Below are 20,508 nucleotides of genomic sequence, written 5' to 3'. Positions count from 1 at the left end.
GCTTCTTTTGGCCAAGATTTTTTATTCTTTTTAGTAATTTGCTATTTATTTTTGAACTATTCCTTATAGACAGATTTTGCTGTTCATGTTATCTCTTTTGCTGGGTGGATCCTTCTTCCAGCATAATTGCCCTGCTTTGCATTTCCCAAGAACCCTCTCTGTTGTTAAAGAAATTAAATAATCACAATAAAGTATATGAGATTGTTTGACATATATTTAATCTGGCACTGCTGCCAGAAAATATTTGGCCCCTTTCTTCTTCCATTCTACATGTTTCTGCATTTTTGGAGAACTCTGTTGTGCTGAGAGCAGTTGTGTTGCTGCAGCCTTGTCATGGTTGTTGGGGGGCAACTAGCTAGTTGTCAACAGATTTTCTGAAAAGGGCTGTGAAAGACTAGAAGTAACCTTAGTGCTTCTTTTGGCCAAGATTTTTTATTCTTTTTAGTAATTTGCTATTTATTTTTGAACTATTCCTTATAGACAGATTTTGCTGTTCATGTTATCTCTTTTGCTGGGTGGATCCTTCTTCCAGCATAATTGCCCTGCTTTGCATTTCCCAAGAACCCTCTCTGTTGTTAAAGAAATTAAATAATCACAATAAAGTATATGAGATTGTTTGACATATATTTAATCTGGCACTGCTGCCAGAAAATATTTGGCCCCTTTCTTCTTCCATTCTACATGTTTCTGCATTTTTGGAGAACTCTGTTGTGCTGAGAGCAGTTGTGTTGCTGCAGCCTTGTCATGGTTGGTGGGGGGAATTGAGTAGGCATGACTCATTTTTTTTGCCTTTGTTCCATCATTTCACTTGCAAAATATATCAGAATTGTGCAAAGGTGTGTAGTTTATCTTCTTGGGAAAAAGCTGCCTATTTCTGTCCTCTCAGCCTGAAAAGACTAGCTAAAAATAGTCAGTCAGTCTAGGACACTCCCTCTGAGAAGTGTTGAATACTCAGTTATCTCATAGAATCATAGGATCATTTAGTTGGAAAAGACCTCTGAGATCACTGAGTCCAGCCATTAACCCAGCATCCCTGTGGTCACCACTACCCATATCCCCAAGCCACATCCACACACCTTTTAAATACTTCCATTTCAATAGAGTTTTAAAGTTTACAGTCTTAAAGATGGCAGCTGTTTGGAGAGCAATGCTGTTTTCAGCTAAGGTGGTCATCAGTGGTATAGGTTCTTAGCTAATAGGAGCATCCTTTGTGTATCAACTTTCTGTGGAATTTTTACAACAATTTCCTATCAGTACAAAAACTATGGCAATGACAAGTGTAAATGTTTTGAAGCATTCTGTGCAATTTATTTGTTCTGGTTACTGATTTTAAAATCTCGTGTTAAATTTGGTGAAAATCTATTGTTTATACTCAAATTAGTTTGACATAATGTTCAATGCAGAAAATAGTGCAGCACCTTCTACTGAGATGTTTAAATCCTGACTCCTCTAGGGTACACAGACTCTTGATGACTCCCATATTATTAAATTCTTCAGCTCATCTTCTATGTGGTTGATAAATAGGTTGGAGAAGATGGTAGGCCACCTGACCACAAATTTTGACTGCATCTTTCCCTTTCTCATCCTTTAGATCAAAAGGTCCTTTCAGCAAAGTTCGCACTGGTCCTGGTCGGGGTCGGAAGCGTAAGATGGCTCTGTCCAGCCAGTCAGCATCAGAAGGAGGGTACCTGGAACAGACAGATGTCTTGGACTTCTGCAGAGATGGCAGCAACACCTTGAAGTTTAATAAAAAAACCAAAGGGCTTATAGATGGCCTTACTAAATTCTTCACTCCTTCCCCTGATGGACGAAAAGCTCGAGGAGAAGTGGTAGACTATTCTCAGCAGTATAGGATCAGGAAAAAGGGTACCAGGAAATCTAGCACTTCAGAATGGCCCACAGGTAAAGATTTTTCACCCTGCCAATGTAAGTATCCTGTATACCAAGCAAATGTTCAAAGGCTAGGATGTGGAACTGACTGGAATTGTTAGAGGCTGGAAACTTTGAGCTGAAAGTTAACACTGGAATGCACTTTGCATGAATGAATTGAGGTAGAATATGAGCTGGAAAAAGGAAGTGATTCTAGAGATCTTAGCCTCTTTATATATGATGGCAAGGTGTTATGATGAGTTAAATGGTTACAGTGAGGTAGAATGCCCATTGGTAAGGAGGCATTTGCAGACAGCCTAGGAAATGGGCTAAATAATGTCACATTTGAAAGAAATAACATAGGCAGTGGTTCATAAAAATTAAGAGCAGCAAAGTAGAAGTATGAAATAGAAAATAGATAACTAAAACCAGTCTGACAGACACAGGAGTTTCCAATCTATGGATGCATGCAAATGTTCCTTGATTTTCTCATCCATAGGGGAGCTTTTTTGTGCAGCTTGACATCTTGCTGAAACTCTCCCTTCCCTTTGGAATGCAGTTCTGCTTTCCTTGGTTTTTTTTTTGCTTTTCTAACTTAAGATATTATCTATGCCTGGACCTTTACTTAACTTCTGTATTCGGATATTTACAGTTTTGTTGGATGGTCCTGAATTGTTCCTAAGCAGGCATTGGGAAATATTCCACAATAAAATACTATGTTTACAGCTTTAGAACAGTTACCTGCATTAACCTGGCTGGTGCTGAGGAACAGCAATGTGACTTAATGCTTTGGGAGTGAGGTGAAGTGTCTAGAGGCTTTTGTTGGGTTTTTTTGTTTAGGCTTGTTTGTTTGCTTTTGTTGAAGGGGTATTTCTAAGGTGACAAATGTAGGTGTCCTGTTCTTGGTTTAAATAGTTATGATCCTAAGCCTGTTTTTGAAAAACAGGGTTAGTGGTAGGTCAGTTATGCCTTCATGGAATATCTATGTGGTTGCTTTTGGGCTTGCTTAAATATAGGACAGTACTACTTACATGGTCCCAAATCTAGAGCCTGTTCTTCCTTTGTGGTCCCAAATCTGAATAGAAAATCCCATCAAAAAAATCCTGCACAGTGTGTGAATGCAGCCAGATGTTGTTTGCCACTGCACTAAAAGCAAATACTTTTTTGTAAATGTATGTGAAGACAATTTTCTCTTTCATTTACAGACAATCAGGATGGCTGGGATGGAAAACAAGAAAGTGAGGAACGTTTTTTTGGAAGCCAGGATGTCTTGAATGAAAAAGACATGGAGTTGTTTCGAGATATTCAGGAGCAAGCACTGCAGGTAAAGTTAAATTTTCAGTGCCTAGCAGTAAGTACCAAATCTGTAAAAGAAATTTAAACAAATCTAAAACCACCACCCCAACAACAAAATAACAGTAAGAAATACAGACTTCAGATGAGTCAGTCTGTCACAGAATCTAACGTTCTTGTTTTCTGCTGCTTGAAAGTAGTGGAGAACTGACCTCAAGAGAGCTGAAGGATAATACAAGACTGAGCATAAGAGTGTAAGAGGTTAAAGTGGCTAAAAAACCTTGGGGACTGTGGCTTTGGTCCTCCCAGAACTGTTAAATAACTGGTAAAACATGTGGACTATAAAACCAATAAAATATAGGATGGTTTGCTGGCACAATGGGTCACACAGAGTCTGAGTACTTGAAGCATTCTTTTCCCAGATCCTTTTATGGAACAGCATGGAGCATTGCTGTTTGTCTGCTTGTGCACACACTGATAGATGTTCACCAACAGAAGGTGCTGTTCCTTTTCATCTAGAGCTCCACGAAATACAGATGCCTAGGATTAGATCCTGAGGTGACTTTTGCCAATACCAGTCCCATTTAGGTAGCTTAGCAAGGTGTTATTTTGGAATGTTACCTTTCCAACACTAACCCATTGTCCTGGGTATAGCTATCTCATTCTGCTAGCATAAATTTGCATCTAGGTAATTCACTGGTGCTCTTTATATTAGTTGCTGACCTCCTGCATGAAGTGTTCTCATTTGTTAGTAACTGCAGTCCAGGTACTTCATATTATAATGCAAGGCTTGGATTTCTGTCATTCTGTGAGTGACAGTCTTTTGAGATAAAAACTTCATGAGTTGAGAAAGCATTTGCTTTTTTTGAAAGAAGAGCCTTTAGTATCCTTATTTTTAGTTGTTATAAAATACACAGTTACTATCAGAGGGACAGGGGAAATAAAGGTTGTAAGTCAATAAGTAGTTTCAAATACTCCATTTTCTATTTTTTTCCTTCCAATAAATGTGAGCTTTTTCTTTAATTCTTCAGCACTTGTGATGATAAGGAGGTTGTTGCATCCTGAATGTTGGATTGGTAGCTGCTATATTCACAGTAGTCCATCTAGTCTCAGAGTTGGAAAGACACTAATGTGTGATGTTAAACACCTTCATATTCTAGTTTTTAGCCTCTGGAGCAGTTTACATTTCTGTTCTTCACTATTGAAATAACAAGTACGAAAATTACAAGAAGACTCAAAAATGATTGTATTAAACTTCACTTTCTACTAATTTGTATTTAAAACTATAACATGCAACACTGTGAATGGTAGTGGAGACACATGGTATGATAATGTTTATTAATTCTTTCTTTTTGTGAATCACATGGTTGCTTGAAGTGTGACTGGTACTGGTTTTTAGTGTCAGAGAGCAACATCTGCATCTTCCTAATTACCAGTGAGTTCAAGCAGGATGTACTGTCTAGATAAAAATGTTTTCATTTATTTCATCTTAAAAGTCTTTCACTTGGAAATTCATGAAAAAAACCAAGGGTTTTTTTCCCCTTGCATAGAAAGTAGGGGTGACTGGGCCTCCTGATCCACAAGTCCGCTGCCCTTCTGTTATAGAATTTGGCAAATACGAAATCCAGACCTGGTACTCTTCCCCATATCCACAGGAATACTCAAGGTAAGGCTCTTCTGTGTTCTTCTTCAGTGTTTATGGGAAAGCTGTACTCCAGCAGGCATAGAAATCTGATTATTCCTACTTTTTGGTGTCTGAAATACTTTTCTGCTGTGCTGTGCCTATAGTTGCTTTGTTCTTCTCTTGCATAAGAACTTTGCAAATTGTCTGAACTGCAATCTCTTTGAACTTGATTCAGAAAGAGAAATGACTTGTAAGGGCTATAGCTAGAGGAAGAAAATTAAGTGAAACTCTTTATTCTGGCGTTGAATAAGAACGTGTGGTCTGTCATAAGGAGTTGTTCTAGCTGTACAGACATTCCTGCTGAAGTTACAGTACATAAATGGAGTTAAATCACAAGGATTTTGGGATACTTGCATTCCAGTTGATCATGTCAGTGTAGTATATAAAATGGTTTTAAAGCAGATGGGTAGGTGGTGATGTGACCCATCACTCAAGGATATGTACATACAGCTGGGATGTTTTCTGTGACAATGAGGAGAAGAAGGGAGTAGCAATTATTTTTCTCATCCATTCTAGTGCAAAACTGGGAAGTGTTACTGGTTTTTTTTCCTAGGATTTTAATATATTTCTTCTGGCATAACTTAATAATGAAAATGTAATTATGCGGGGCATAAAGGGCATTTTTTAAATTGCATTTATTACAGAATAGGTGTCATGACTTCAACTATGGTAATGTGGTTTTGCCCTCATTAGCACGCACACAAGATGAGTGTATATTTCATTTGTTTTCATCAAGCTCTCTGTCAGCAGGAGTGAGGAAGTTTATACAAAAGTCTCTGTCTTCAGTCTCTGTTCTTTCTTTATTTTTGCTTACAGGCTACCGAAGTTGTACCTTTGTGAATTCTGTCTAAAATATATGAAAAGCAGAACTATTCTCCAACAGCATATGAAAAAATGTGGGTGGTTTCATCCTCCAGCCAATGAAATCTACAGAAAAAATAATATATCAGTCTTTGAGGTAAGTTAGAAAACGAAGCTGCTAGCTCTTATCTGTAAATTAGGGTCCTCAACACCTAATCATGTGATGAATTTTTCTTAGTCCTAAACATCTTTATTCTTGAAACACTGAGTTTCCAGGAGTGAAGAACAACAAGCAAGCAGCCAGTAGGAACTGACCTTGTGTATAGATTATTCATCTGTAAAACACAGAAGACTCACTCTGTAAAAATCTGGGGTTTTATTTTACAAAAATTAATTTTAAGTTGTCTCTTAAGCTATTGAGTGTAACAGTGACTTGGTCACAGCCTCTGTTCTGTGGAAGTTTTAAGTCCTTTGAGATGCTGCCTGTGACAGAGAAGTCTTCTTTCATGTTAAGACATTTGAAATGTACAGGGATACTCAAGTGAAGCCTGTCCTTGCATAACAGCAAATGGAGTGACAGAACTTTCCCTCATGTCTCTAAGGTTGATGGCAATGTCAGCACTATCTACTGCCAGAATTTGTGCTTGTTAGCTAAACTCTTCTTGGATCACAAGACTCTCTACTATGATGTGGAGCCATTTCTTTTCTATGTGCTGACACAGAATGATGTTAAGGGCTGTCACCTTGTTGGCTACTTTTCCAAGGTAAGTATTTGCATACAAAGATTTCAGACAGAACTTTTCTTAAGGTTTTTATCCTTAATTATCTCAGTTATTTTAAAATAGTTTTATTTGAAGCTTTTTCTTAAGTAATCATAGCAGCAGATATGAGACTAGATTTTGTTATGTTATGCTTGTAACATTTAAAGAATCACTGGAATATTGCAGTCTTTTGCAATGAGCTTAGCTACCTTCAGATTTATTCTTAGAATTTGCCTTCTCTGCAGCCCATGTTCTTTACTGTGTACTATCTAAGAAAAAGGTTTTGTCAAATTTCTGCTTTTCTTATCTGAAATGATAATAGAGCTTTAATATTGTCTCTTCAAAGTCTTTCCTTGGCTTTATCATTCTTAAGAAACTTTGACTGTGCCTTCCTATCTCACTTTTTCATATAGAACTACTTAGGCATCTTATAGAGATATTTACACTGTTTCTTACTGATCTGTTTTTTCAATATGATGCTTTTTTTCCAACAGGAAAAACACTGCCAACAGAAGTACAATGTTTCCTGTATAATGATTCTTCCACAATACCAGCGTAAGGGCTATGGCAGGTTCCTAATTGACTTCAGTAAGGAGCTTTTTCTTTACTTTTTTCAGTCTGTCTTTTCATATTTTAAAGGACTTAACAGTAGAAGCAGATATTTTTCAAAATAAAACACACTTCAGGACAAAGGCTTCTAAAGCTCACAGAATTATCTGAACTTCACCATTTACTATTTTTGTTGGAATTTTGGCTCTAAAGACAAATTGATCATTTTCCCTTTAGTTCCAATATTTCCTGTGTAAGCAGCTTAAGGTAGAAACTAAAGGCATGTGGCAGTATAGTGATTTTTATAGCAGAAGCTTATCTTGTGTAGTTCCTTATATAGAAAGGAGCTGTAAGACTGCATGGTCTGTGGAAATCTTCAGCAGCTTGATTAGGTGAATAAGTGTCTTAAGCAAAACTGTCTTACATTTTAATTGAATTTTGAGAGCAATAAAATCAGACCTACTTAAGCTCTGAATACCCAGATAATTCTGAGATTCGTATGTTATCTCTGTAACATCATGGGAAACTTCCTCTGTAACTATACATTGTTTATAATGCCTAGGGCAATTTAATACAGCCCTCCCTGTGGACATAGAAATTTTGGAGTTAATGTTCAAAGGAAAACTCTACTGGTAGAATTATATCAGAATGATGTCTTTTGTAGATAAGTTTTTGTTCTCCTGAAAATACTGGTGAAGCAAAAGAATAATAATTTTCAAAAAAAATATTAGTCATATTAGTTTTAAGAGTGTGTTTTTCCTCTGTCATTTCCAAAATTGCTATTGCAGTTGTGCTTCAGGCTTGGTGTGATTTCTAGGTAGGCACCTGCTGCCATCTCGTGGCATTACCTATAGTCAGTGTCTGATGGCAACAAAGTTCAGAAATATCTTAGTCACTGAATAACAGGAGTCTAAACAAGCAAATAAAAGAATGGCCCAACACCTCGAAGTATCCAGTTGTCATTTACATCTTGTAGACAGCACTAAACTATTATATGAGGCCTTTGTAGAAGTAAGGGTGGAAACAAGTGAATATTTTGAAACTTTTTTCTTCTGTGTCTTTTAGGCTATTTGCTTTCAAAGCGTGAGGGTCAAGCAGGGTCACCAGAGAAGCCCCTGTCAGACCTGGGGCGCCTGTCATACATGGCTTATTGGAAAAGTGTAATATTGGAGTGCCTTTATCATCAACGTGACAAGCAATTAAGCATCAAGAAGTTGAGTAAGCTGACTGGAATCTGCCCTCAAGATATCACTTCCACTCTGCATCACCTACGAATGCTTGACTTCCGTAGTGATCAGTGAGTACAGGAGTCCCTTGTAATCCCAAATACCTTCAGATATATTTCCTTGAAATTTAATGGTGTTTGAAGGCAAGTCATATCTAATAAACTCGATTTTACTAAAGACTTCAGTGTCCAAATACCGAGATTATGGTACTCATGTGCAGTGCAAGAATCATTCAGTGCCAAAGCTGGTTCAGATGTCCAGCTGTGTAGCACTGCAGATGTGGAATTTTGAGTCATTTGCTGCTGTGAGAGAGAGCAAGTTTGTTTCTTGGTCATGTTTTCTTGGTATCCCTCAGCCAAATCAGTCTAATACACTCGCAGATAGAGAAAAGAACAGCAGCTTCCCTTCTCCAGAGCCAGATCTGCTCCTTATTTTCAGTCAGTGAGCAGACAGTGGGTTCTCTCCTTTTCCCTATGTCTAAAAAATGCCACAAACTCTGTGGATTGACATGGAATGCTTGAAGAGTGGGACAGATCACTGGGAGAGATGAAGTGTCTGGGTATAGAATAGAGGTTGCCTGCTTGCTCAGCCAACAAGTCAGGTGAAATAGTGGGAATTAGTCTTGCTTCAGACCATAGCAGTTTGGTGAGTGGGCTTGTGTTCTACTGTGTTTGTGTTAAAGTTGAAACTTGGAAAACTTGAGAATAGTTCTCATCTCACAGTATAACTTTAACCCATGATATTTCTCTCAGACCCTTAAACTAAATGCACTATAGTAGTGGGACTGCAACTTTTCTTGAACAGTGCTTGTATTTCTCTTCAGTAGCTTTCCCCTTATATTGCCCATTCCCCATATAGTATACCCCTTGTCCATAATAAAAATGATACTCTGCAGCTGAATGTTACCCGTGGAAGTAAAATGGCTTCACAATTAACAAGAAGTGGAAAGAATTTGAACATTCCCTCAGTTGTGAGATACTTTCTCTGGTAGTCAGATAGTACTGCAAATTGTACTATTTTAATGAGTTTCTGTTCTCTCTGAAGTGACTTGTGGCAGCAGTGATTGAGAGAAATATATTTTCTGTAAGATACCTGTTTCACATGGCAACATGTACAGCATGTCACGTGTTACTGATCAGAGTATTGTTGCTGTTCAGATTTGTGATCGTTCGTCGTGAGAAGCTCATCCAGGAGCACATGGCAAAGCTCAGAACTAACGTCCGACCTATTGATGTGGATGCAGAATGTCTGCGTTGGACACCTGTTATAGTTTCCAACTCAGTTGTCTCTGAAGATGAAGAAGAGGAAACAGAGGATGGGGAAAATGAAGAGCAGCAAAAGCAGAAAGAAAAGGATCCAGAGACCAGTGTAAGAGTGAATCTCTTATTTCTGTGTGGTGTGTAGTTTATACTTAATGTTTCTGGAGTTAGCACTAGCAAAATTTCAATGTGCATTTGTCATAATCATAAAAAACAATGCAGTCATTGTTAGTTTATGTATCTTTGTGGTTTCAGATTAGAAAATAAAACTCAAGAAAACATCAAGGCATAGTCTAGAGAGCAATCCTTGAAGGGGTTGCACTCCTGCATCAGGTGGTGAGCACTGAGTAGAATACTGAGGCAAATTATTTGCTGTTACTGTATTGACATTAAACTAATGGTTCATTTTAATGGAAAAATAGCTTCAAGTTTTCTCTCACTTTTTTCTTGAAAATTGCACAAATACTGTATTTGAATGTAGCAAGGTGAAGTCAGCATTCTGGCACACCACTGAGTGCTTGACTGAAGTGACTTGTTGGGAAGCTAAGTGAGGTATATTACCACCTCTGAGGAAAGGAGTAGCAACTAGCACTACATAATCTTCTTTAATCCTGGATTTTTAAAAGTCACTTTTGTTAAACTTTTCTGTTTTTTTTCTCAAACACTTTTGTGGAATCAAATTTAGGATAGACATTGATGCTGAAATCAGAAGTGTGAAATCTATTTGTTTTTGTTTAAATCAGATGGTAAAATCTGTGTCATGGGAGAAGAAAGAGCAAGAGCCTTACTCACCAACAGAGAGTGAAAAAAAGCCAGACATTGTTGCTCCAGCCAATTCTGCACGACCAAACAAGCACATTTTTTCCTTGGATAGTCTTCCTGCAAACAGCCAGCCATCACGGAGAGGTCGATGGAACCGCAAGAGCAAAAAACTTCACGAGCCCTTTTGTGAGAAGGAGCCAGCACTGCCCATGGAGGAAAAAACAGCAGCTCCCAGTGGACGATGCAGTGAGTGTGAGGAAAAGTCAGCAGCCTCACGAGGCCGATGCAGTGACTGTGAGGAGAAGTCTGTGGCCTTGCAAGGAAGATGTGGTGAATGTGAGGAGAAATCTCCAGCCTCTCGAGGCCGGTATGCTGAAGATGATGAAAAATCTGCAGCTTCCCAGGGACAGTATGGCAAAGGTGAAAAATCTGCGGTTCCCCATCGGCAGCACAGTGAAGCTATGGAAAGGTGGAGGGGGCAGTTGAAAAAGAACACAGAGCCACTGAAATGTAGATTCCCAGAGGGCTGTGACAGATTATCCCGGCGCTACAGTGATAGTGACAGGGCACCCCTGAGGTGTTTCAGTGAGAGCAGTGAAGAGGAAGATGATGAGCCTGTGAGTCCTCGGTCAAGCTCTCCACCTGTTCTCACCAAGCCAACATTGAAACGAAAGGTGTGTGCCATGTTTCTTGTGCTTTTTGCCTGTCACCCATTCAGTTTTGTCTGTGTATTAGGGCTTTCTGAAGGATGGTGCAGTTCACAAGGTCTGTATTAAGTGTACACAGAGCACATGTTCAGTGTTCCAGAGCTCTCTCTGCAGGGTACTTCTGCTGACTTTTTCTAGTGGTGGTTTTTGGTGGATCAGAGGTAGGAGTTTGAGGGTTTTTTGAGTCTAGCTTCGATCTTGTGCTTTCAATTTTTTCTAACTTAGTTATTGAAGTTTTTTTCAGTCATGCAAAATAGAAACAGATAGTGTTACTTATGAAAGAAGCTTGCAAAACACAAATGCTCTCTAAACAACTGAAGTTAGGGTGTAAAGCCTTTGAAATTATTTACCATGTAGATGTGAATTCTATCAGTGTGTCTAAGCAAATGCTTTCTTCACTAGAAAGTTCTGCACTGTATCATTTTTGCACCTTATTCTAAGCTATTCCCATCTGTTTTGTAGTGTGTTTAAAGTTCCAGCTGTTATGGATGGGCTGTTAGCTTCAGCTGTATAAATTCTAACTAGTGGCACGTGCCAGACAGTATTTCTAGTGAATTCTGGATTCTAGAAGGGAGCTCTCTGCTGTTCATGTTCTGTATTTACCTAGTGTTTCATTTCCACTGCACATGATAAAATATCTTCTCTTTTGCCACCTTCCACTTTCAGAAGCCAATTCTTCATCGGAAGAGGCGGGTCCGCAAGCGTAAGCACCACAACAGCAGCGTGGTCACTGAAACCATCTCAGAAACCACAGAGGTGCTGGATGAGCCATTCGAGGACTCAGACTCTGAACGACCAATGCCTCAGTTAGAGCCTACATTTGAGATTGAGGAGGAGGAAGAGGAGGAGGAGGAGGATGAAGAAGAGGAGAGCGAGCTTTCATCCAGTGGATACTTCCAGCACTTAGCCCAACCAGACACACTCAGGCATAGACCCTCTTCTAAGAGGAAGTCCAGAGATGAAGAGGAGTCTGATGACAATAATGGTACGTATGGTGGTACACTAGTGAAAGTTTGATAGATTGTGTTGGATGATAACAGCTCATGGCAAAACCAGCTGCTTTCTTTGGCTCCAGCTGAAATGGAGGTTAGGCATAAATTACCAGTCAAAGTAGCCTCAGACATTCCCTAGTTTTATGAAAACATGGTGCATATATTTGACTTCCTTATTGGCAATGACCTGATCCCAGGCTATCCTTTTGATTCAGCTTTCCTAATGGAATTAGTATCTGTGATTGTGGCAGAACCTATGCAGCAGAGTCACTTACAGAAATAAAAGGGAAATGAACTGGCAAGCCCCCAGTTTTCCATAACAAAGGGAAATATTAAATTGTCTCTTCTGACATCCTCTTCTTCATCACATTCTATGTTCACCCTCTCAGCTTCTCATATCTCCTCAAAGTTCTCTGAACCTTCATTTCATAAAACAAAATAATTTGGTGGTGACTGGTTGCTTAGAGTCCACTGACAATTCAGAAGGTCATCTGACATCACACAGTGTCTTGACAGCTTTTTGTCTTCAGTGCAGATGCCTTTGCATACACATATTAAAACTGTAATGGCTTTTAAAGAAAATACAGTGTGCTGTCAGTTACCTAAACGTGTTCATCATAAACAGCTGGCTTTTTATTTTGATAAAAAATTAGGCTGGGTGAGAGGGACAGCGCTGCCTTATGACAAATCAAAAATACAGTGTTGCAGCAATTAACAAATGGTTCAGATTTAGATTATTTCAATCATAACTGTGAGATAGAAGTGTTTATAGGAATCTTAGAAAAATTTTTGGAGGTTTTCCCATCACTACAGAAACTTGCTTGTGATTTTTTTTTTCTTTTCTTTTTATAACTTTCTGACTAGGGTCCAGGTTTTTCTGCTGAGAACTTAGTGTCTAGCTGAGGCAATGCATTGAAAGTGTTTTAAGATTTCCCTGAAATGCTACATTGCAGTTTCTTAAATGGGTGTCTGATGAAAATTTGGATAGGTTCTGATTCCTGTCAGGACAGCAGTGAGAATGGGTAGTGTAGGGTGGTGATTTGAGGCCAATTTTTAGTTAGGATTAGGCATTCTGGAAGACAGAAGGTGTTCTGTGGTGTCAAAACCAAGATTTTTTCTCTATAGTCTATCAAATCTGCAAATTGAGGTGTGTAGGGGAAGATGAAGCTTGGTAATGGCTGAGCTGTATTATTTTGCTTTTCTTAGTTCTGCATGTAAGTTTTACTGTGAATGTGGGAAATCTAATCCTCTGTAGTAGACACCAAATGTGGAAGACAGGGAAGAGAAATAGTGATGGGTTTTTTAAGAGGTGGGTTTTATTTCTAAGGGTTGAAGTGTTAATGCTTTAATGAGTACTATGAAAATAGTGTTACCTTCTTCCTGTACAACAATAGTCTGGCTGACTGTGGCAGACCTTTTCTTTTCTTTGTGCACATTCCACATTCTTATTTTTGGGTGACATATGGAGTTATTGATTTTTAAATTCAGTATTCATTTTTTAATACCCAGATTTTTTTCAGTATGCTTATCATTGGAGGGAGGTATTTAAAGTAAATGCCTGTCTGAGCAGAGGGCAAGAGTAACTCAGCTTTTTACAGTTGTATAAAATGTCACTGACTGTCCTAATTGACAGGTTCAGACCAAAATTAATTCAGGGAATGCCTTATACTATTCAGTAATTTCTCAGTAAGTGATCACATTCCTTTCTGGCTACACAAGCTCTGAACCTGAGTGTTTGGAAAGTCACTGAAATGCAAATCTTGCTTCATCAAATAGAAGATGAAAGAGAAATTCAGCTTCCTGTTAATGATTTCTTCAATTCAAAAAATTACTAGCCAAATCCAGGCATCTGTTTATTTCTATTTGTGTTAAAAAGCATAAGGCTTTGAAAAATATGAAATTAATTCCTTTCTTAAGCAGATGCACAGATCTAAATGGAAACATGCTTTTATTGCCACTTCATATGTTCCTGTACACTGCAACACGTTCATTTGTGAGCATATTTTATAAATAAAATTTGTCTTTTCAGGAGTTAGAGTTTAATTTGAATTGTGTATTAAAAGCTCAGAGCTTTTAACGTGGAAAATCTTTAAAACATTGATGTTCTTAGAAAATGTAATGTGCAACATGCTGCTAAGTGAGCAGACTGTGATCCTTCTAAACTAATATTTCCAAACTAATAAATCAATTCTGATATATTTCTAAGCTGATATTGACGTTGATAAACATGTTTGGCATGCTTGGAAAGGCTTCCATGAACGCTTAGGTCAAACAAAAATGTTTGAACAGTGTCTTTCAATTTGTATTTTCAGGTAACCCACCCCTGAAACCGTTATCTATGCTGAGGAACAGTGAAGCAAAAGATTCTTCACTTGAGCCAGATACTTCCACACCTGTGAAAAAGAAGAAGGGATGGCCAAAAGGGAAAAGCCGAAAACCAGTCCACTGGAAGAAGAGACCTGGTCGAAAACCAGGTTTTAAACTGAACAGGGAAGAGGTGTCACTGTCAGTTCAGGATGAAATAGTTGATGAAGTGGTAGCTAATTCAAAAGCGGGGCGTAAGGCCAAAATTTCAGATAAAGAAGAATGTGTTGAGCAGAAGGACCTGCCTCTCACTGAGGAAAGGAAAGAGGAAGATGTGAATATGGAAGCAGAAGAGGTAGGAGAGGGAGAAGAGGAAGATATAGCCAGCAGTGAAGTAAGAGCAGTTTCTCCTGTGGACAGCAACAGCAGTCCAGTGCCAGAAGTAAAAGAACCTGAGATAGAAGAGGAAGCAGAGGAGAAGCCAAGGATTTTAGAAGAGCAGAGGCAATCAGAAGAAGAGCAGCAAGAATTAGATGAACCTGAACATGACCACGAGGAAGAAGAGGAAGTTGCAGTAGTGACAAATCAAAACGAAGATCATGATGCTGATGATGAAGATGATGGTCATCCGGAGTCTTTGAAGAAAAAAGAATTGGAGGAACAGCCTGTTAAAGAAGGGGTGAAGGAGGAGCCTCAGGTGCAAGAATGTTTTTTAGAAACAAGCATACCAAGCAGTAGAGAAGATGCAAAAGAAAAAGATGAAGCAGAGGCAGATTCTGAGGAAGAGCAGGCTTCCAATGAGACATCAGTGGGCTCAGAGCACGTCCCTGGGTCTGAAGATGATCACGAAGAAGAGCAAAGTAATAAAGAGGGGTTAATTGAATTAAAGGAAGAGGAGGAGATTCCCCATAGTGAACTAGATCTTGAAACTGTTCAAGCAGTCCAGTCCTTGACACAGGAGGAAAGCAATGAGCATGATGTAGCTTACCAGGACTGTGAAGAAACTCTTGCAGCTTGCCAGACTTTGCAGAGTTACACCCAGACTGAGGAGGATCCTCAGATATCAATGGTTGAAGATTGCCAGGCCTCGGAGCACAACAGTCCAATATCCTCTGTTCAGTCCCACCCCAGCCAGTCTGTGCGTTCTGTCAGCAGCCCAAACGTGCCTGCTCTGGAGAGCAGCTACACACAGATCAGTCCTGAGCAAGGATCCCTGTCCGCACCCTCTATGCAGAACATGGAGACCAGCCCCATGATGGATGTGCCTTCAGTATCGGACCACTCTCAGCAGGTGGTGGATAGTGGCTTCAGTGACCTTGGCAGCATTGAGAGCACTACAGAGAATTATGAAAACCCCAGCAGCTATGACTCCACTATGGGAGGCAGCATTTGTGGAAATAACTCTTCCCAGAGCAGCTGTTCCTATGGAGGACTGTCTTCTTCTAGCAGCCTCACTCAGAACAGTTGTGTTGTCACTCAGCAAATGGCAAACATTGGCAGCAGTTGCAGCATGATGCAGCAAAACAGTGTCCAGCCTGCAGCAAACTGTAATATCAAGTCACCTCAGAGCTGTGTAGTAGAAAGGCCCCCGAGTAACCAGCAACCAACAACACAGCCACAACAGCAGCAGCCTCAGTCCCAGCAGCCACAGCCCCCACCTCCACCCCAGCAGCAACCTCCATTATCTCAGTGTAGCATGAACAACAGCTTCACCCCAGCACCTATGATCATGGAAATACCTGAATCGGGCAGCACTGGTAACATAAGTATCTATGAGAGGATTCCAGGGGATTTCGGTGCTGGGAGCTATTCACAACCATCAGCCACGTTCAGTTTAGCCAAGTTGCAGCAGCTGACGAACACCATTATGGACCCTCATGCCATGCCTTATAGCCATTCTCCTGCTGTGACTTCCTATGCAACCAGCGTTTCTCTTTCCAACACAGGGCTGGCTCAGCTGGCTCCTTCTCACCCCCTGGCCGGCACCCCACAAGCACAAGCCACTATGACCCCCCCGCCCAACCTGGCCTCCACCACCATGAACCTCACGTCTCCTCTGCTTCAGTGCAACATGTCCGCCACCAACATCGGCATCCCGCACACGCAGCGGCTGCAGGGCCAGATGCCCGTCAAGGGCCACATCTCCATCCGCTCCAAATCGGCGCCGCTGCCGTCGGCCAGCGCGCACCAGCAGCAGCTGTACGGCCGCAGCCCGCCCGCCGTGGCCATGCAGGCGGGGCCGCGCGCCCTGGCCGTGCAGCGCGGCATGAACATGGGCGTCAACCTGATGCCCGCGGCGCCCTACAACGTCAACTCCATGAATATGAACCTGAACGCCATGAACAGCTACAGGATGACGCAGCCCATGATGAACAGCGGTTACCATAGCAATCCTGCCTACATGAATCAGACAGCACAGTATCCTATGCAGATGCAGATGGGAATGATGGGGAGCCAGGCCTATACCCAGCAGCCTATGCAGCCAAATCCTCATGGAAACATGATGTACACTGGTCCCTCCCATCACAGCTACATGAATGCTGCTGGGGTGCCCAAGCAGTCTCTTAATGGACCATACATGAGAAGATGAGCAAGATCGACTTGCATCCTAAAAACTGAAATAAATATAAATAAAGGAACCTTTTATACTGACGAACCAGAGAAAATGGACCTTTTTCCAGTTAAAATATTGCTGTAGATTTAGAGGGATTTTCTTTGGTTTATTTTATTTTTTAGGAAGCCTGGTCTTTATTTTTTTGATTTTTGTTTGTTTGTTTGTTTTTCTTTTCTTCACAATCGTCAAACATTTTACAGCTAAAATCACTTACAGATGTTTTTTAGAGGGGAAACATGCACAAAATCTTCTCATAATTTAAAAAGAGCCTTACTTTGCTGACAAAGTGGACAGACTATGTGTAACGTGAAGTCATCTTCCTAAATTTTTTTTTTTCAATATATGTCCTTTTCCCTCCCCTGTGCCCCTCTGTATGCAGTTTCTAGTGCTGCAGCCATGTAAAATGTTTGACATCTCAAAGAATAACAACCCTTCCCTCTAAACCCCACCTAACATTTCCTACTTCTAGCAGGAGGCACTTATTGGGAGATTTGGAAGGGGACACAGAGGATAAAGGAAAATCTTTATTTCTGCAAGTCAGGAAAAAGCTTTAATTTTCCTTGACTCCCTCACCCTCAGTAAAATTTGGAGTTAAGTGTAAACAATAAACCATTCACATTGGTGTTTTTGTAGATGAGTTAATTGAAATTGTATGTTTTATGCTGAAAATATAATGTAACTTTAAAATGATCCCATTCACCACCCAGACATGCACGTGAACACACATGTGCATGCATGCACACACGTTCTGTCACTGAACTGCTGGAAGCATCTCGAGAGAGAACTTGTTCTTGTATCCCTTCTGCAGTCGTGAAGAGGACAGGGTGGGTAATGGTGTGTTAGGACAAGAAAATGGTTACAGGCTCTTCTGGTGACCTGCGAGCCAGCCACAGCTCTGAGATCCCACACTGCTTTAGCACCCGCTTGGAAATGCTGAGAGGGCTTTGCTTCTGAGCCGTGGAGTCAGACTGAGCTCAGCAGCAGCTGTTCCCAGTTCATCTCTTGGCTTGGGAAAGGCTGGAACTAAAAGTGTGCGTTTGGTGACTGGGGTGAGCACCCTGAGGTGTCCCTGTCACTCTTCCATTCCTGCTCTGGGGTAGGAAGTTGCTGAATGTGCCGCTTTCTGGGGGGGGGGTCAGCGATGTTTTTCCTGATTCTCTTGCTGTGTTTGATACCCGTTTTGTAGAAATAGCCCCGCATTTGATCCAGTGTGGGAAAAGAAGGGAATCGGCCTCTTTTTCAGCAGTGAAACCGTCCCAACACCGTGGCAGGATCTAGGCGGCGGGGTTTTGCTGTTTATTGCTGCAAAATCCAATTTCCATTCGTTTTGGCTACACTGCTGGCATGTCACCCAATACAAAAAGGGACAACCCTTTAATGTAAAGTTCTTTTTTTTATTGTATGTGAAGTAGAAATGCAGACACATTAATAAGACTAATTCCTTTTGTTTTTAAACCAAAAGAATCTAAAAGTTGGGGTTTCTTCAGATGCACTAAAATGGACTTTCCTCCAGTAACTGCTAACCATAAAAGGCAGGTTCAAAGGACTTCCACTTTTTATTTCTGTTTAGTTTTGAGCATGTACAAGGCTGTGTAGGACCCCATTTCTCTGTATATACTATTCCAGTTCCAAATAACCCGTGTAGAAAGCGCACTGTGCTGCCCTCTCTTCTTAGATCTTCAGCTGTGTCGCTGCTTCCTGGGGGTGGGGGTGGGTCTGAGACAGGAGGAGAAGCTGTTGAAACGAGGGCCATGAATTTAGTTTGTTTGCCTTTATGTTTGGTTTGGTTTTGTATGGGTTTTTTTATCAATTGGGCAGCTCCCTTTTCCACAAACCTTTGTGACTGTAGAACTATTGTAGAAAAAAAAAAAAAGTTCTTTTCTATATATAAAAAGAAATTATCCAACGCAGTAATATTGGTACCTACCATTTTTTCACTTCTGTTTAAAAAAAAAATGTATTTTTAGCAAGATAACTTGGGTAATCTTCTAAAAGAAATTAAAAAAAACTCACTGTTAGTGACTTCGATGCCTTTTAAAAATAAGAGCTTTTTCATTTCATTCCATCTTTAAAATTTTTTATCTTTGTTGTAGAATATTAAAAACTATTTTAAGAAAGATAAAATTCTCTTTAAAGAGATCTCTAGAGTGTGTGAATAGGAGCTCCAGATGCCTCTAAAAGCCGCATGTACAAATGAAGCTGAGTCTATTCCTGTCTGTTTATATTTGCTTTTCCTGTTTTGTAACCTCTTTGTACTTTGTTCATGGTGACTTGTAAGCTAAGGGGAAGGGGGTGCCTAGATGCCTTTGTAATTCTCCATGTCATACGCTCCTGGCTGGATGGTCTCCCTTCCTCTCCTTGTATGTAATATCACTTTTTTTTCCCCTTTCTAGCAAGTACTTTCAAAAGAACTCTGTACATTTTAACATAAAAAAATAAATTATGTTGAGCCATTTTGGATGTCAGTTGTGCGTGTAAATTTTTTTTCTTCCTTTTGAGTGGTGAATGCTGTCCTGGGAGTATGATTCCCTGTGGGCCTTTTCACCTGAAAGAGAATTCACTTACGAGGTCTCTTGATGATGTTAATTTTTATCTATAATTTCCAGTTAGAGAAAAGCAAGAACAAACTTGAAGCTTTTCCAGAAATCACCACCTTCACACTCCTCTCTGCCAAGGCTGACCAGAACCAAGTGTGGTCCTGGTTTTATCAGCTTCAATTTGTAATTTTGCATCCTTTAAAACTGGCAGTGCGTGTTTAAAGTTTCCATCAGCTGCTCTTTCATCTGTAATGAGAACCTCGAATAGGAGAAGAACAAGACATTATTTTACCCAGCAAGGCTCTGCCTGCAGCTTTAAGGCACAATTGGATTTTTTGGGTGCCATCCTGCTGTTTGCTGCAAATTCTCCACAGGCTCAGAGCTCTGACAACGCTAGAGGGAAGCACAGTTCCAGCATGGGTGTGATCCCTGCTTGAGTTTCCCCGTGCCAAGCATGATAATCCTCAGCAAAGAACCTCAGCCTCCTGTGGTCCAAGGCTTTTCCACAAATGTGCTGTCACAAGGTTGTCTTCAAGGCAAAGCTGTTTATAAAAAGCACTATTTGATCAAACAGGCTGAATTGTTAACTGGTTGTTAATTAAAAAGTAACAACAAAAAACCCAGCCTCAGTTTGTGGGGCTAACTTGATGACAGCCACACTTGGGAGCCATGAGCAAGGTGACCTCTTTTTTAGAATCTTGACCAACAAACTATCAAATCCTACCATTAGAGAATGGTTTGGTTTAGTTTGGTTTGGTTTGATTTGATTTGGGGGAGCTGCCAAGCCAAAACAAGTTTGAAATCTGGGTGTTTTGAAGAGCATCAACCTTTGGTTTAGTTGAGTTTGATTTGATTTGATTTGGGGGAATTGCCAAGGCAAAGCATGTTTGAAATCTGGCTGTTTTGAAGAGCATCAAGGTTTGGTTTGATTTGGTTTGATTTGGGAGAACTGCCAAGCCAAAACAGGTTTGAAATCTGGCTGTTTTGAAGAACATCAACATTAGGTTTGGTTTGGTTTGGTTTGGTTTGGTTTGGTTTGATTTAGTGGAATTGCCAAGCCAAAACAGGTTTGAAATCTGGCTGTTTTGAAGAGCATCAGCCTTTGGTACCAGAGTGTGAACAGCTGCTCCTGCAGGTTCTGCAGTGCACA

The 20,508-nt window shown here is 40.3% G+C and overlaps 1 protein-coding gene across 1 annotated transcript in view; it reads left to right on the top strand.

Annotated features, from left to right (window-relative positions):
- The window catches only part of KAT6A (lysine acetyltransferase 6A), a 32,279-nt gene extending 12,993 nt beyond the window's left edge, over positions 1 to 19,286 (top strand). The window contains exons 8-18 of the mRNA XM_039715316.1: positions 1,592 to 1,902; positions 3,075 to 3,193; positions 4,713 to 4,828; positions 5,663 to 5,804; positions 6,250 to 6,411; positions 6,903 to 6,996; positions 8,023 to 8,254; positions 9,341 to 9,551; positions 10,186 to 10,878; positions 11,578 to 11,896; positions 14,216 to 19,286. Coding sequence (XP_039571250.1) covers positions 1,592 to 1,902; positions 3,075 to 3,193; positions 4,713 to 4,828; positions 5,663 to 5,804; positions 6,250 to 6,411; positions 6,903 to 6,996; positions 8,023 to 8,254; positions 9,341 to 9,551; positions 10,186 to 10,878; positions 11,578 to 11,896; positions 14,216 to 16,797 — 4,981 coding nt within the window. The 3' untranslated portion in view covers positions 16,798 to 19,286. The remainder of the gene's footprint in view (positions 1 to 1,591; positions 1,903 to 3,074; positions 3,194 to 4,712; positions 4,829 to 5,662; positions 5,805 to 6,249; positions 6,412 to 6,902; positions 6,997 to 8,022; positions 8,255 to 9,340; positions 9,552 to 10,185; positions 10,879 to 11,577; positions 11,897 to 14,215) is intronic.
- The last annotated feature ends 1,222 nt before the right edge of the window (positions 19,287 to 20,508 follow it).

This window comes from Passer montanus, unplaced genomic scaffold (genome assembly GCF_014805655.1).
Source record: "Passer montanus isolate IOZ18808 unplaced genomic scaffold, ASM1480565v1 scaffold101, whole genome shotgun sequence".
Classification (NCBI taxonomy): domain Eukaryota; kingdom Metazoa; phylum Chordata; class Aves; order Passeriformes; family Passeridae; genus Passer; species Passer montanus.
Note: the sequence above shows the minus strand (reverse complement) of the source record. Positions and strands in the feature narration are given on the sequence as shown.